We start from the raw sequence: 18,234 nt of genomic DNA on the forward strand, positions 1-18,234 counted from the left end.
ATTGCATTTCTGGAAAAATCATTTTTCTACTGAGAGCTAATTTGAGTCTTGGGTTCGGACTTTAAAAGGCATTTTTCAGGCTCTATGGTACCAAAAGGGCTGTAATCATGGTCCGAATCGAAATCAGTCACAAAATATGCATTTAATTGCAATTCTGGAAAAATCATTTTTCTACTGAGAGCTAATTTGAGTCTTGGGTTCGGACTTTAAAAGTCATTTTTCAGGCTCTATGGTACCAAAAGGGCTGTAATCATGGTCCGGATCGAAATCAGTCACAAAATATGCATTTAATTGCAATTCTGGAAAAATCATTACTCTACTGAGCGCTAATTTGAGACTTGGGTTCTGACTTTAAAAGGCATTTTTTCATGCTCTATGGTACCAAACGGGCTGAAATTTTGTAATCGTGATAAGAATCATGGTCCGAATCGAAATCAGTCACAAAATCTGCAAAATGTTGCATTTCTGGAAAAATCATTTTTCTACTGAGAGCTAATTTGAGTCTTGGGTTCGGACTTTAAAAGGCATTTTTCAGGCTCTATGGTACCAAAAGGGCTGTAATCATGGTCCGAATCGAAATCAGTCACAAAATATGCATTTAATTGCATTTCTGGAAAAATCATCATTCTAACGGGCACTAATTTGAGACTTGGGTTCGAACTTTAAAAGCCATTTTTTCAGACTCAACCAAACAGGCTGATTTTTTGGAATCGAGATAAGAATCATTGTCCCAAGCGAAATCAGATACTAAATCAGCAAAAAGTTGCATTCCTGGAAAAATCATCAGTAATAAAGTTTAAAAAAATACATTAAAAAAAACACTTTTTTTTTATTTATCAACATTTTTATTTATTATGTATTTTATATTTATCACAAATATTACAAAAATATTAATAATAGCAGAAAAAATCGAAATTACTGCTTTTAAAACAATATTGAAGAATAAAGTAAAAATAATTGAAGAGAAGGCATTTTCAATAGAACAATTGAGGAAAATTACTTGCAGAACAAACTAACAGAATAAATCTGTCAAACTGACAGTATATGTCAAACTGACAGTATATGTCAAACTGACAGTATATGTCAAACTGACAGTATATGTCAAACTGACAGTATATGTCAAACTGACAGTATACAACGAGCTAATAGTATATGTAAAATTGACAGAAAATAACATTAATAAATTTGATTTACTTTAAATTCTTAAAAATAAAATAAATGGCACTGAACACAGAAGCAATAAATATCTTCTTATTGTTTTAAGCAAGAGAGGGACAACAAGTATTTTTTTGATTGTATTTGAATTTTCAAAAAAAATTCAGGGTGTTTCTTTTACATATTTGTAAATTAAAAACTTTTTTAGAGAATCTGACTCTCAAAAGCAAATCTGTCACCTACAATAATTAAAATAATTGAATGTGTTGCATAATATTAAGAAAAAAAAAATGTTTTGCAGTTTTGCTGCAAAAAAGGAATATTCAACAATAAATCGCCGCAATGTGACAGAAATGCCACCAACTAACAGTTTTACAATTTGCCAGTACGGCCAAACACAACAGTTTAAAAAAAACATATTCTACGTCAAAGAAACTTTTAATTAAGTAACTTTTATCAAGAAAAAATGCCTTAAAAAGATACATTTAAAATATGACATAATGTAATTTTCTACAGAGTGAATGCACTCTTTTCCAAAATGTCAGATTTTTTTCTCAGAATGGACATAAAATTACCAAACTAGCACAGTTTTTATCCCCAAAGTGACAGTTAAAATAAAAAAAAAATATTTCAAAATTAAACACAAACAAAGAAACATTAAATTAAACCATATTATTATGGTTTGAATGAGTTATTCAACACAACGTGGAAATTTCGCCAGAAGAAACGTTAAATATTTACAGCAAATGTCAGTTGTACCCATAAGTTACAGTGTCACTTCAACTGATAGTATAATCCCAAACAGATTTCCAGCTAAAATAACATGTTTATCCTAAAGTAACAAAATTATGGTTTTACTCTAAACTGTCAGCGTCTTTACTGACAATTTCACCGCCAGATTCACCTCAAAACGATGGTTCTACTCCAAAACTATCAGTTTTAATCCAAGGTGACAGCTTTACCTCTCAACTAACAGTATACCTCAAACTGACAGTATAAATCAAACTCACAGTATACAACAAACTGACACTATAGTTCAAACTGACAGTATACAACAAACTAACAGTATACATCGAACTGACAGTATTTATGTCAAACTGACAGTATTCATGTAAAACTGACAGTATTTATGAAATACTGACAGTATTTATGTAATACTGACAGTATTCGTGTCAAACTGACAGTATTCATGCCAAACTGTCAGTATTTATGTAAAACTGTCAGTATTTATGTAAAACTGACGGTATTTATGTAAAACTGACAGTATTTATGTAAAACTGACAGTTTAACCCCGTAGTGACAAGGAGCATATCTAGTTGTTCTTGCGGTCTCTTGCGAGCAGCGCCGCCTCCCAGTGCGTCTGGTTCTGCGTGTAGAGCTGCATGGTGGCGCGCGCGTCCTCCACGGAGCTGTGCTCGCCGCCCTGTATGCCCACGCCGAGCAGCTCCTTGGCCAGGCGCTTCAGGGACGGCGTTGAGCCCATGGCGATCTGAAACAAACACACAGACATTATATTTTTATAGTTCGGCTAAGGAAGGTAAGACTCAACACGCTGGCGTGGGGTGTACAGTCAAACAAGATGGAGGGTGCTGGTTTCAAACGACAACACCAAGATAGTTCCAATGAAATAGTATGTTACTTTAAAAAAGACTTCCTAGGGAATATTTTAACATCAAACAGTGTTAGAAATTAGTGGTAACGATGAATTTACATTATATTTTAAGGAAATATATTGGAATATGTTATTTTTTACACTCTTTTTATAAACCGAAAACACAACCTTATGCAATAATAATTATAGTAATTATTATTGCAAGGATTTATGCTTGCCATTCAGGATAGTCATTAATACTAAAAATTATAGGAAGCATATAATCAAAGATACAAATCAAATTGATGATTTGTGTAGAAAATGTTTGGCTTTTCCGGAAACTATAGAACATATTATATCGGGATGTTCTATATTAGTACCGTCCGAGTATACATTTAGGCACAATCAAGTTTGAAAAATAATTCACCAAAGTTTGGTAATTAAACATAACTTGATTGACTGCCGTAATATAATACCATGTTATGAATACGAACCAAATTCATTTTTAGAAAACGAATTTTATAAAATATATTATGATAAAACTACACTAACAGACCGAGCGATTAGTCATAATAGACCCGATATAGTTTTACATGACAAAATTTAAAAAAATAACTTATATCATTGATGTCGCTATTCCAAATTCCTGTAACATTCAAAAATCTGTAAATGAAAAAATAAGAAAATACAAAGATTTAGGAAACGAAATAAAAAGAATTTGGCATTCTCAGACTATAAAAATATTACCATTTGTTATTTCGGCTACTGGCATTATACCTAGCTCTCTCATCCAAAATTTAGGCGTATTAGATCTATCAAAAAATTTATATATAAAGATACAAAAGTCGGTCATTTTGAATACATGTAGGATAACAAAAGATTTTTTAAATATTTATGTTGAGGGATCAGTAGGATTTATAGGCCCTGTTAGAAGTACTACCGAGCCGAACCCTCTGATATGAAAATATCTGGAGTCGGTGAATTATTTTCCCGTTTGATCTCTGGTGAGTTGACGTGTTGTTCTTGTATTGTTTTGTATTTATTATGCTTATATAATGTGGATTGACTAGATGATCATTTGTAGAAAAGTGTGTGGAAGGGTTTAGTTTTTCCTGTGGGGGAGATTTAACCCAGACAAAAGTCGGAAAAAAAAAAACTATTATAAGATATGGATTAACAATATGGGGAAATATTATTACATAAAACCAATCTGAAACAAGTCCAAGTTGTACAAAACGCAATTGTAAAATTACTAGTCGTCCCAAATATTTACAAACAGAGACATAATACACCGTTGCTGTTTCGGAGTGCCAAAATTTTACCTGTTAAGGGTATACTATGGCAAAAAATTATAATTCAGCATATATTTACCCCGTAGCATAAAGAGAAATTAGAACATAAATACAACACTAGATTCACGCGCAATGACGGGTTAATAGTTCCGAAATTTAATAATAAGTACGGACAGAGAATGTTTGAATACAACATAACGAAGATATTTAATTTATTACCTGACACTATAAAAGCAGTGTAAGTCTATGAATAAGGTTAAATATATGTAACTCATAGACATATGAATATTAGTAGACCTGCCCTAAGTGATTAAAAGCGTATTATTCCCCACTCCCCATACCGGTTCCATTGGAGCCGGCTGGGCTCGCGTATGGTTTCCCGTGAATCTTGAGAATGTGACGTCATCATTCTTGTTCGAACTAGCGTCGAGCTATGGTCGAGGCATTTTATGAAATAACACGGCAAAATAGGGGCTTGTGATATGAAAACTTGTAAAAATAGATGTGAAAAAGAGAATAAACCCAATTGTCGTATTACATTCCATATGTAAGCATCATTTTAAGCTTATTCACATCGTATAATATGAATCAGTTGTAGAAACATATACTATTACATCGAGATACATCAGCGGATGTAGCGGTCGAATGTAGCGATTCTCAAGTGTGCGCATCGTTGTTACTGGGAAGTAAATTATGAACACTTATAAAAGTGTCTTAACTAAATACGTAAAAAAAATATTCGACTCTGAAAATAGAAGAAATTTTTTTTGCTGAATTTGGATTTCGAAAATTAGTTCATAACGTGGCGAGCAATTTGCGCTCCCATGTAAAAATGTCTATTTATTCAAAAGCAGATTTTACTTTTAAGAACTAAATGGTGATATTATAATGCGAGATGCCTATATACTGTCAGATTGATTTATTGACGAATCACAGTCAGCTTTACCCCCTTCGTTCTTCAACAGTTGATTTTACCCCTCACCTTTAATTTCTAGTCTATATATTCTTATGTCTGTGATGTAACTACACTTTAAGCACCTGTTGACAAGCTAATTCAATTGACTCGTTTGTTCATATGTATTAACTATTCATTCAATAAAAAAAACTCCACAATTGGCTTGTGCGTACTAATTTGCCTTGTTATCTTTGGAGATGCTGTTTGAGGGATTTTTTTTAAGAAAGGAAAGAGTAAAACATTCCACAGTCGAGGTGTTAACACAGAAACGACTCGTAGAAGCGACCTGTTCTCACGTGGCAAATATTTCAAATGTATACAAATAAAGGGGACATGTTTAGCGCTTTCCAACTATGCACTATGTGCCAAAGGGATCCATGATGCTAGTTCCTCAGAGCATCTTCCATTGAAATACCGGCAGAACAAGAATATCATGTATATTATGTAAAACTGACAGTATTTATGTCAAACTGACAGCATATTATGTCAAACTGACAGTATTTATGTAAAACTGACAGTATTTATGTAAAACTGACAGTATTTATGTAAAACTGACAGTATTTATGTAAAACTGACAGTATTTATGTAAAACTGACAGTATTTATGTAAAAATGACAGTATTTATGTAAAACTGACAGTATTTATGTAAAACTGACACTTAAACCCCAAAGTGACGAGGAACATGGCTACTAATACTTGCGGTCTCTTGCGAGCAGCAAGCCTGAGAACAAGACGCCTGTATTCTAAAGATTGCAACACGTTTGTTAAGAGAGAGGAATCTATCACAGAATCAAGAAATTTTTATCATAATATTTGTTTTTTTTTTTTTTAATGATAATCTAATGTTTATAAGACAAGGTTTTATGCATAGCACAAAGGATAACAAATAATTATAAGCAATAATTAGTTGCCTGAAATATCAATACAAAATGAAAATATATCCCGAGTAAAAATAAAAATGGGAGATACATAAAACCTTGTCTTATAAACATTAGTTAATCATTAAAAAATAATAGTCAAAATTATTTCAACAATAAATGAAGATATAATATGGCTCAACGCCATCTAGTGAGAAATTTAGCACTAACAAATCCTTTCCTATAAAAACAAAGTTGGTTGTTTACAGGTGGAAAAAATATAATAAGCAGTAATTGTTGATTGAGATACTAGTACATATTGAATCATTTGGCGGGTTGGAAATAAGCCGACATAGCTCAGTGGTTTCAGAACACCTGACCGGACATCAGAAGGTGCGGGTTCAATTCCCGTTGGCGGCATTTATTTTTACTCGGGAGATATTTTCAATTTGTATTGATATTTAAGGCAACTAATTATTGCTTATAATTATTTAGTATGTTTATGCCCGTCTAACTTGACTCTGGCTTTGACAGATAAAAAGATATAAAACACATAATTGTATGGCTAAATTTCTTTTTACACTTTTAAAGCGTACATATCAGAGAATGCTTTGTTTGTACGTAAAGTCTTTAGTTTGCTTTGTTGGTAACTCACCCTGCGGAACGGCTTGTATTTGGAGGTATCTCTTATCTTCCTCTTGGGATGGCTGAGGAACAGCACTTCAAGGTCTTTCTTGAGGGCGTGGCCCACCAGGAAACGGTTGCGGATTATCTCCGCCACCTCTTTTTGAACCACCTCAAAGTCCTCCCCCTTCTGGAGGTCTTCCTTCCTTATACCTGCAAACACACATAGTCTAAACTAAATACAAGAATATTCGAAGCACTCGTAAACGGATCAGATCCTCGACGAGTCGGGAAACTGCTCAATGACAACCGAGGGAACTGGTGGAACACTGCCATCTCAGGAGACACTTGCAGTTGTTGGGAGTCAAAAACACTTTGGGGATCAGGTGAAGGCACGAAATAAAAGGCGTGTCGTGAAGGTCACAGTGTTTATTGGTGAGTCAGTTGCCATGACGAGGAGATGACGTAGGACAAATGTTGAATACTTCAGTTGCTGCGGTGATGTGGTCTAGGCGGTAGTTGGCGACGGCGACGGTTGCGACCGGACTCGATGATGCGGCGGACCTTGCAGGCGGTTGAGCGGGAGCGGCGTAGACCAGTGAGGATGCTGCGTGTCCTCGTGGTGGTCATGGTGGCGTGGAAGAAGCGCTGGTCAGAGACGCTGGAACCAGGGCGCTTGTAATCCGTGTAGCGCTGGCCAGGGACGGCGATCTGGGCCAAGGCGCTATGATGATGTCCCGATAGAGTCCATGATGGTACGGGCGAAGCCGAGAATATTGTCCTTTGCGCTAGTAAGAGGAGCGCGGGTTATCACTCGTTGATTCTTGTTAAATGACGGCAGACTGATGACTGACTGACTGACTGGCTGGCTGCGTCGGGCTTATTTATACTGTTCGGCCGGTGACAACAGTAGGTAGATGAATGCAACTAAATTCGAGGCACTCACTCAGTCTGGGCCTTTCGCGAAATTTCGACGGCGCGGCAATTATGCCTAGGCGGTAGACTCGAACCTTCTGGCGAGTTCTCGTAATGTCCCAGACGGACTGCGACGTATTGTCGCCGGTAGATACCTGAAGCAGGTAGGTTGCTTTGTTTTGATTTCGGCTGCAAGTACGTACCTAGGTAGCGTCGAGCTGCTTATTATTAATTATTCAATGGATTCTTCTCGATGCTACAACACTAATAGATGCAGAAAATGTAAGATGATAAAGAGAGTACAATTCACCTGAGGTGCCAATGTCCTGCCCTGATACGAACAAGGTTCAGCTAACTGGGAAGAACACCCTGTTCTGGAGGACCGGGTGACTGTTAAAGGAATGAGGTAATAAGTAAATACGTACCGCTGACAGGTGTCCTATAGTCTGTCACTTTTTCTCTGGGCTTCACAAACTTATCGTAAATACAGTCGCCGAACTTGTTCACAAGCGACACGCGCGCCAGCATGGACTCCCTCATGCTCTCGCCAATGCCAACCATTTCACAATCGATGGCCACATACTTGGTGAGCGTGGTTTTGGGCTTCGTAGCGGAATTTTCAGAAAGCACCGATGGCGCAGCGCGGTCACTAGCGGGGGTGTTTTCTAAGCCGGCAGACTTGTTCTGCTTCTCAATGTTCGCCTGAAACATAATACAATGATTATAACAAACGAGAGAAGCTAACAGTCCACAACGGAGTGCTGAAACCAACCCTGATGTATGACCGTGAGGCCTGGAACTGACAGAGCACAGATTGAATTTAACTTGTGTTGAATGAAGTGGAATCTTGGAAGTGGAAATTAACCCACTTCCCGACATCCGATCGAGCTGAAACTCGACAGATAGACTCGTTATCGATGACAATGAATTCTATCAACTTTTGGTGGCAATCACGCATACACACGCGGACATTTACGCGTTTCTATGAAATTATATGACATTACAGCAGTTAATATACGATATAAATGTCGATCCTACCCAACTGGGATTTGACTCAGTTGTTAGCGCAGTTGATTCAAGTCCCTGGGGAGGAAGATTGAATCCACAGTCAAAACAAAAAAAAATTATATATTTTTAATATACATCTATTAGTAAAATCTATAACTAGTTGAAAGAACAAAATTGACCATTCATAATTGGCCGGTACTCGTATGTCTAATGCAGTAGTCCTTGGCGTGCCTAGATTGGAGGGCGCAGCCAAGTACACTCGCTCTATAACTATAGATAACTCTCACTAATACACACGCAGTCACTATACCTACGTAACATGTTTCTGTTAGTTTCATTCTGTAACGTTTCTTGTTTGAATAAGTTAACAAAATGGAGTCATCTCGCAAGCGTAAACATGACACCAAGTTTAAAACAAAAAATGTAAATTTAAAGAAAGATCGATAGCCGTGTTTGTTTGTTTTAACAATACAACTGTTTTAATATTGAGGATATTTTGTATGTATGCAGTAATATAATTCACTGCATACACTAATTGGACATTTGTGTAGTTTTTGAGGTTGCAGATTAATGCGAGATTACTGAAGGCTCAATGCCGTAGAAATATAATTCAAAATTACGTATGTCTGCATTATGCAGGGCTGATGTAAACGTAATGAATTGGATTAAGAGCGTCTCACTAGAGCGCCCCTGAGCGGTTGGGCAGCATTGTGATGCGGGTCTTGAAGAGGCCCGGATTATGTGAAGGTGGAAAAACAGATAACTCTTTCCACATACACATATTACACTAAAACGAATCGAAGAATCGACCTGTTTTCACAAAGCCAACATCACCTTTGAACTCGTTTTCATTCACCAGGGATCAATACTGCAAGCTCCTTAGAGCAGGCTCCATTAAAATACCCATACAATAGATTCAGCGTGCCTAAATTGCATCTGTGCATTAGAGATGGCAAACATTCTGTTAACAACGCAATGTCAATCAGACGGACTACCCTCATTTGAACAAAATCAAGAATTTTGAGGCTCCAGCCCTGAGGTGACTCCCAAATTCATTTTTTTAGCATACATGAGATTTGTATAATATTTGTATACAAGACTAATTATAGACAAGGTATTAGTCATAATAGACCCGTTATAGTTTTACATAACAAAATTTAAAAAATAACTTATATCATTAATGTCGCTATTCCAAATTCCTGTAACATTCAAAAATCTGTTACACAGATTTAGGAAATGAGATTAAAAGAATTTGGCATTCTCAGACTATAAAAATACTACCATTTGTTATTTCGGCTACTGGCATTATACCTAGCTCTCTCATTCAAAATTTAGGCGTATTAGATCTGTCGAAAAATTTATATATAAAGATGCAAAAGTTGGTCATTTTGAATACATGAAGGATAACGAAAGATTTTTTAAATATTTATGTTGAGGGATCAGTAGGATTTATAGGCCCTGTTAGAAGTTCTACTGAGCCGAACTCTCTGATATAAAAATATATCTGGAGTCAGTGAATTATTTTCCCATTTGATCTCTGGTGAGTTGACGTGTTGTTCTTGTATTGTTTTGTATTTATTATGCTTATATAATGTGGATTGACTACATGATCATTTGTGGAAAAGTGTGTGGAAGGGTTTAGTTTTTCCTGTGGGGAAGATTTAACACGGACATAAAACATCAAAAATATATATTTGGATAATTTGTTCAGCGCCATATTTGTGCAAAATCACCTCAAGGGCAGTATAAATATAATATACATGTATTATATATGCAGGGTGTATCGGCACGTACCCGACAAACTTTAACCAGCTATTCCTTAGCACATTTGGAGTAAAAAATGTTATGGGCACTTTTCTGTCCGGTAACATTTTTTTTTCAATTAAAAACAAAAAAATTTCCATACTCCGTCACTGTCATTGGCATTGCTTCTCGTGTTCAACAGCTGCTAAGCAAGTGTGTCAAAAAGCGTCTTCGCTCTTTCATACACACTAAATAATAATAGTTAAAAATGAGACGAATGGTGCCGTGCCATTTCGTTGTGATTGTAAAAACGCACAAATGTAGATACGTACATACATTATTCAACGAAACTCGAATAAAATATTGCCAGATGGGTTTTCAAACTTTGACAAAGGATAAAACAGTGGTGAAAATATAAATAGTAAATTTTTTATTAAAAAAAAACATTACCGAAAAGCAAAATGGCAATAACATTTTTTACTCTGTATATGCTCAGGAATCTCTGATTAAAATTTGTAGGGTACGTGCCGATACACCCTGTATTAACCTTCCGGAAGAAATTCTCTAATGATAGTGAAAACCCTTATCAAAATCCGTTACGTAGTTTAGAAAAACTAAGCGCACTCTAAAAACTAAGATTCTTTTGCCGCCATTTTGTACAGATTGACACTGGCGTAAGTTTCGTTACTTAACCCTTCTCTTACTGTGCTAAAAAAATACACGCGTTCCGGTGCTGTGTAGTCAATACACATCTCAAAATAAGCGATTTAATATCGGAAAAATATGAATATTCATAGCTAATCGATTATGTTTATTATATTTTATATCAAAAGTGATAATAATTGTAATTTAACTGCTGAAAACATGAAAAAACCATCGGCAGATGCTAAAGAAACGTGCGATGGGTCCACATCTAACGACGGTTCGCGGCCAACTGGCTAGCGGCTGGCACAAACACAGCTGTGCGGTCGTAGGTATCAATGGTCTAAATCAAAAACTACAACTGCGGACGTGTGGATGTCTCATGTTCCCGCATAGCGAATTAAAGCGGGACATCAATAGCGTGTCATTTCCTCGCACACTCTTCGCGTATTAGTATCACACGATTGATTGTATTGGTGTATTTGTTCACGATTTTTAACAAAAAACTCTGATTTTTAATTGAATTTGAAAACTATATAATATATTATTTTTTAATTCAGTGCATAAATGTATAACGGAGGAATACCTAAAATCTGAACCCAGAATATATTATATTTATAGAGTTATTAAAGTTATTAGAGCAATGTGTAGTAAATACACACCACAGATAAGGAAAGGTTAACCCAACCTTAGAACCTAATTTAACCTATTTTGTACAAGTAAACCGTTGTTTCTTGTAGTAATTGTTAAAACAAATTGTAATTTCGATCGCATGTGGCTAAAAGTGCTGCGATCGGGGAAATAATTACCCAGAAGAGTATGTATGAATTTGAAAGAAGCAAATAGTGTGTCAAGATAGAATTGTGTGTTGGTATAGCCTCTCTGCCTACCCCTGCGGGAAAACAGTACATCGTTAAGTTAAGGTTGACTCTGAATTGCAAAAATTCCAACTTACAGCTAGAATAGTTTTAGTTGGTGCAACAACTCCGCCATTTTTTTTCTGCAGCCGTTTGTTTTTCCAGTATGAATTGTTTTGTATCACCTCTTCAATATTAGAAGGATTTTCTATAAAATGTTTAAAGTGTTCATCTTTTTTAATGTTTTTCACCAACTCAGCATTGTTTTTAACGGATTCATTGTTGTTTTCGTGTGAATCTTGATCAATATTTAGTCTTTTCAGATGTTGTGACGGTGAGGTTATGTTTTTCTTTTCAAGTCGCTTTTGTTTCCAATATGCAGAAATTTCTTCGTCTACCTTCTTTGTTTTGTCACTCTCTTTAAGTTTCTTATCCATTTTTGTTTGACTCTTCAAAAAATTCTGCCAGTTTGGACTTATAACACTTCTTTCGATAATAGTCGATTGTTTCTTTTGACCAACATTGTCAGAACTGTTTTTTCTCTTGCGACGTTTTCCTTTATTAGTTATTGGAATTTTCGCCTCGCTGTCTGTCATCTTATAATAAAGAAACTTGGCTCTGTCTAAAATAATCGGAAAAAACCACAAGAGTAGAGGAATTAAGACTTTGAAGGCACGTTTAGTTTGATTTACAAGTGTCATGGCCCAGTAGGGGACCGGTAGCCATGCTTTATTCTCGATTCTTTTCCTCGAGTCAAAATAAAATACTTCATGCGAATTTGTGACAGTTTTGTTTAACGAAACACCAACCTAAAAATATTTAATAATATTATCGCGTAGGTACTGGTATGTAAATTGACAACTTTCAAATTAGCTATTACTCTTTCAGTATAACATTTTTTTAACTAATGTAGTTACCTACTCCTTTTTATTTTATTGTTGGAGTGCATGAAAACAATTCTAGAATGTGTATTTTGTTTGATATTACGTAATCATTGCGGAAAAAGAGATACAGTGGTTTGGGTAATTATTATTGTATTAGGTAGGATATTTCTTTCCGCAATATTTTTAATATGTATACTTTGATTTTTTTAAATTAAATGTGTTGACTTTATCTGGAAAATAATTATATTTATATAGTGTGTTTCAGTTTAATGCGGATTTTACTATCAAAAAATGATTTTATAATCTTTTTATATTTATAAGATTGGAAAATGTACAAATATACGTCGTGACATAGTTAAAAGGAAGATATTATTAAAAAAAAACACACACATACTTTGTTCCTGTTAGATAACAATGAGAAACAACTTAATAAATAAATTTGCCTATTAACAGTGTCCCGTGTCTGTATATTTACTAAGTAATAATATTTTTTTTTCTGTTTTCTCACCTTTGGTCCATAAGGAGTCGAAGTTACATTTAGACGCTGCATATCATATTTAGTAGGTAGGATATAAATAAAGTCGTTATTGTCACATTGCTCGGCAAGTTGGCAGAACTCGCCTCGGCCGTCAAACAAACTAATAATCGCCGATCAAATTCGCTATCAGCTGCTGAAGTCCAAAAGTCAATCATTCCATTGTTATTTCATTTATCAACGTGTGTCAGTTACACCTGTGTCGCAAACACTGCCATTCGTTCGTTAATTAATCGAAGGTGAAATGGCAGTCGCCACGCCGAAGCAAATCGAGGAATTGAGAGGGCAATTCTACGCCAAATTGGAAGCCGGTCTCCCCCTCTTGCAAGGAGAACCACATCCAGCTGATATAGAACGAGTTAGAGACGATGCCTGGCTCAAGAAGTTCTTGGATCATCAGGAATGCGATGTAAACCTCGCTCTTCAAATGCTGATTGAAACAATCGTATGGCGAAAGACGAACAACGTTAACGAACTCGGAGAGTCCCGTCTGAATATGGACTACATGCAAGAGGGATTGTTCTACCCTCGAGGAAAAGACATCGATGACTGCACCATGTTCGTTTTTAAAAGTAAGAAACACAGCAAAGGTCAACGCGATGCTGAAGAATTGAAAAAATGTATTGTATATTGGCTAGAACGCTTGGACCGCGTCGATAAGTGCAAACGTATCTCAGTTTTCTTCGATATGGCCGACACAGGAATATCAAACATGGATATGGACTTCACAAGGTATTTGATCAGCATGTTTAAATTTTACTATCCAGATTTCTTAAACTACATCTTTATTTACGAGCTGCCGTGGGTGCTAAACGCGGCGTTCAAAGTTATAAAGACTCTGTTGCCAGCGAAAGCCGTAGCGAAGATGAAGTTTATAAACAAGTCGACCGTGAAGGATTTTATACCGCTAGAACAGGCACAACGCTGCTGGGGAGGGACTGATGATTACGTTTATTCGTTTGTGTCAGAGCCGAGCGTTGGGAATTACATTGCGACAGGTGATAACGCTTCTAAAAAGGTGACCTTCTCAGACCCGGGATCGCCAATAACAGAAAACCCGCCGCAAATCAACAACAACAATTCCAAAGTGTCTCTCTTCAGTTTGAAGCCGGACGATTCCGTCATCTTCGTTGCGGAAGGAAAAGAAATGTCCGGAAGCTTTATGTTAACGAACTCTCACGGTGGTCCCATTTCATACAAAATCAAAACTACATCTCCGGAAAAGTTTCGCGTTAGACCGAGCATGGGCGTGCTGTTACCGAATGCGACACAACAGATTTCTCTCTTGCTGTTAGAAGGATATCAGCAACCAGCTGCGGCAAAGGAGAAATTCCTCGTTATGTGCATTCCAGTATTGAAAGAAAACCTAACCCCGCAAGAAGTGTCAGATCTTTGGCGCAACACTTCGAATCCTGAAATGGAACAACACAAATTACGCTGCACATATCCTGGTAAAAAGATCGTTAAAAACGGACCCAATCTAATTACGAGTGTGTCGAAAACAAGCGAACATCCCGTTGAAGACATCGCTCAGATGACGCAGGTTATCGCAGGATTAAAACAAAATGAAGAATCATTGGAATCACAGCTAAAAGGATTAAAAACGCTGCAGCTCTTGAACATTCTTCTGACGTCCGTTCTAACGTGTTTGATCATTTACTTCTTTAAGTATGTTGGAAAGGAGGGAGAATCAGAGTTCTGCACGCGGCCATAACATGAGATGTTTTCTGGTTTCCAAAACGGAGACTGGAACGTTCGTCTAGTGATTCTTGCGATATCGTGCGCTGTTATGTTTGTTAATATCATAGCTTTCTGTGCGTACTGGCGTCTGCCATGATTCAATGTACAATTTTAAATATTTATCTCATCATACTGAAGATAGAGGCATTGTTCATCTTTACAAATTATTTTAAAAACACTTTTAATCAGTTTATCTCAAAACAATGAGAAAAAACTATTACAGTAACATGATATTGAAAATAATGCATTACTCTATGCAGTTAATTCATTTAAATCGACAGTTCACTTGGTGGCCTATTGTTATTTAACCCAAACTATAAAGCTAAGAACCTTAAATAATATGTAAAATTTTCACATTTTTAAAATGTATTATTTGCCATTTTTAGTCGATCTTTCAATTGTTGATTCTTACTGATTAAAAGTGATTTTAAAATAAAATGTGTATTTTAACTGTGTCTAACTTATCTAAATATTTACCGATGATAGAAACAAGGGAGATGAACCATGCAGCATTATTAGTATGTATCCGCGCATGTCGTCAGTCATATTTCAAATGTGCGCATAGCGGCCTTTATTTTTACCAACTTGTGTATCGTTTAGCATCGTGACAATCGTCACACAAACATGCCATATCTCCCTTTGTTTCTATTGTCTATAGTTTACGCTGGCTGCGAGCTAAGCCCAAAAAATGAGCAGCTTATAAAATTTGATAAAAGTGTTACCATTATTAAAAGTAATTTTTAAAATGTTTATAATATGATAGAAAACGTATATACTTTTCCTAAGGGTTAACGTAACATGAGTTATAATCTTAATGCGTACATTATAACGTACGTTACGTTTAACCTTAAATGATGTAATAGGAGTAATTAAGGGTTTTCCTCATTTTACTGATTACTTTAAAAAAATTTATCCACTCGAGAGAAAATCAATTGTAAAATTATTGCGCAATCTAATATTCAATTGATTATTAAAATTATAAAAAGAAAATTATTTGAAAATCTAACTTTTCTAATTTAAGGCGATGCACTACGTCGTGTAATATTTTAAATTGAGCCGCTATCAATAATATTCCTTACGTAGATGGCGATAAGGTTTAAATTCCCGCTTAACACCATCCGCCTGTTTTGATTTATGCAAGAAAAAAACATGGCCAAAAAGTGCCTTTTATTTTATTTTGTGGATGTTCATGCATAAATATTTAATTTTTTTTCGATCATTTTATAAATAACTTAATTTGCCGCATTATACAATAAAATCATAACCGAAAATGGGTTCGTAAGTAGGAGATTTTGAACTTTAAAGCAGTTTTCATAGGCCTTATACATTATTTTTTTCTGGCCTTATAAAAAGATTTATTTAAAAAAATACTCGATTATTTCAAAGGCCAAGATGTATTCTACTCGCAGTATTTAATTAAAGCATCTGAAACATTTCTAGGTGACAAAATTTTCAAACCAAAAACACATGATTTTGCATTACCAAATTTCCGTATTTTAATTTCTAATTTATGAGATTCCTGAGACACACGTGTCATAAAACCGTGGTAGCCAAAATAATTTGATAAATTAAAGATCTTATTTGTAAGGTGTTTAGTGTCATCTGTAATTCTGACTCTTCACATGGTCCGACTCAAGTTTTCCGTTCACTTGATTGCGCCATCTTCCTCAGGCATCCCCGACTTATTGTACCATTTTTGCGTCATATATTCTCAGTACACTCCTTAGTTCTTTCGCTCTGCATGCCCAAATCATCTAAATGTCCCCTTTCTTACGATCAGTCTTGCATTCTTATCGTTTGCGAATATCTCTCACATTTCTTCTACAATCATACGTGGTTTTGACACACGTACGCCTCAGGGATCTCATAAATTAGAAATTAAAACATGTGAATTTATAGAAAAATGTATTTGTGTCAGGGTAGCATAATTGAATATTAAAATTATTTGCGTCTAACAAATAAAATCTTTGATCGAATATTCGATTGCACAATTTTTTAATATTGTTGAACCTAAAAAACCATACCTGGTGTTATTTAGTACTTTTTTGTAGGCTTGACTACTTTATGTTTTTCTGGGCTTATAAAACGACTAAAAAAACTGCGGAATCATTGCCAAGTCCAAGATGTATTCTAGTCGCAGTATTGAATTAAAGCAGCTATTATACGTATTTCTAAGCGATCAAATTTTCAAATAAAAATATATTGTATCGTAATTCGAAGAAATCTTCCTTATTATTTTTTTTTTTACCTATTTACAGTCATTAATGAAAGAAAAAAAAATGCCTAAAATTTTGATAAATTTAAGAAATTTTTATAAATATGCCAATTTCTTATAATAATGTGATTTTTTTTAATCGGGATAATGTAGAAATTGACCTGTAAAGATTAGAGTGTTTCGCGGAAATTAAAATGTAATTTAAGACGCTTCACGCAGCATCCTCAAAGATGACGGAGGACATGAAAGAAAATATTTACATCTGGCCCATCTGTGAGGAGTTATTGTAAAATGAGAAAAAAAATTGACAATCAATGAAATTTTTTTTTTTACGTTTGAAATGTCCTCGTTAAACGTTTATTCTAGGTTCGTTTTGACTTTTGAACAATTTATAATCAGCTGGCAAGCGTAACAAAGTTATATTTGTGATTTTTTACTGATCAACAATTGTTGAAATGGACGTAAAATTGGCGCTTAACGTGTACCTTTCAAATCGCAGAAAAACAAAATGGCACTCGTTGGCCGTTTGATTGCAAATTTCATTTTAATTTCTGACAAACAACCTAACCTAATTGAAGTTAAAAATGATTAGATCATGCTACTTAAAACCGAGTTATTCCAAATATCTGTTGAAACTGAGTTTTAGTAACATAGTTTTTTTTTTGCTAATTTTAAGGTGGTATGTACAACACTGTTTTTTTTGTATGTTTCTCTTTTGAATGTTTTTGTGTCGCAAACAGAGTTGCATTGCTTGCATACAGCATGTTTCAAACTCCGGTAAAATTAAAAAACCAAAAAAAATTATATAATTATCTGACAAGATTATTGAAAGTGTAGGCGTATGCACCAATACACACAATGCTGGATGCATGTTTTTTTGGTCAACTCTGATTGTGCAACATATAAACTAACTTCACATTAATAATTATTGTTGATTTTTATTCCATTTTTTGTACATATTTTTACTAAAAAAAATCTTTTTTTATATCTACTGTTGTATTGCTTATATTATTTGTAATTATACAATGTTGGAAAAAATTCACTTTTTTTATTACTGTCATTTAATAAGCTACAAAAAAATTGAAGATTTTGGTTTATTTTTAATCTATTTGAGTTTCTTTTTTTTTGGTAATGAATGAAATTAACCCACTTCTCGACATCCGATCGAGCTGGAACTCGGCTGATAGACTCGTTGTCGATGACAGTGCGTTCTATTCAATT

The 18,234-nt window shown here is 35.1% G+C and overlaps 2 protein-coding genes across 2 annotated transcripts; one reads left to right on the forward strand and one right to left on the reverse strand.

The window, feature by feature from the left end:
• Positions 1-864: 864 nt before the first annotated feature.
• On the reverse strand, positions 865-12,414 carry LOC149416412 (uncharacterized). Its single transcript, XM_089642145.1, has 4 exons — positions 11,738-12,414; positions 7,815-8,091; positions 6,506-6,687; positions 865-2,644 (listed from the first exon to the last, which is right to left on the reverse strand). The coding sequence occupies exons 1-4, from the start codon at positions 12,338-12,340 to the stop codon at positions 2,468-2,470; spliced, it is 1,239 nt and encodes a 412-aa protein (XP_089498271.1). The 5' UTR covers positions 12,341-12,414; the 3' UTR covers positions 865-2,467.
• A 724-nt stretch (positions 12,415-13,138) lies between these two features.
• On the forward strand, positions 13,139-18,000 carry LOC149416413 (motile sperm domain-containing protein 2-like). Its single transcript, XM_089641652.1, has one exon. The coding sequence runs from the start codon at positions 13,303-13,305 to the stop codon at positions 14,770-14,772; it is 1,470 nt and encodes a 489-aa protein (XP_089497778.1). The 5' UTR covers positions 13,139-13,302; the 3' UTR covers positions 14,773-18,000.
• The last annotated feature ends 234 nt before the right edge of the window (positions 18,001-18,234 follow it).

Source organism: Hesperophylax consimilis, chromosome 17, assembly GCF_061612785.1.
Source record: "Hesperophylax consimilis isolate HC1 chromosome 17, BYU_Hcon_1.0, whole genome shotgun sequence".
NCBI classification, from domain to species: domain Eukaryota; kingdom Metazoa; phylum Arthropoda; class Insecta; order Trichoptera; family Limnephilidae; genus Hesperophylax; species Hesperophylax consimilis.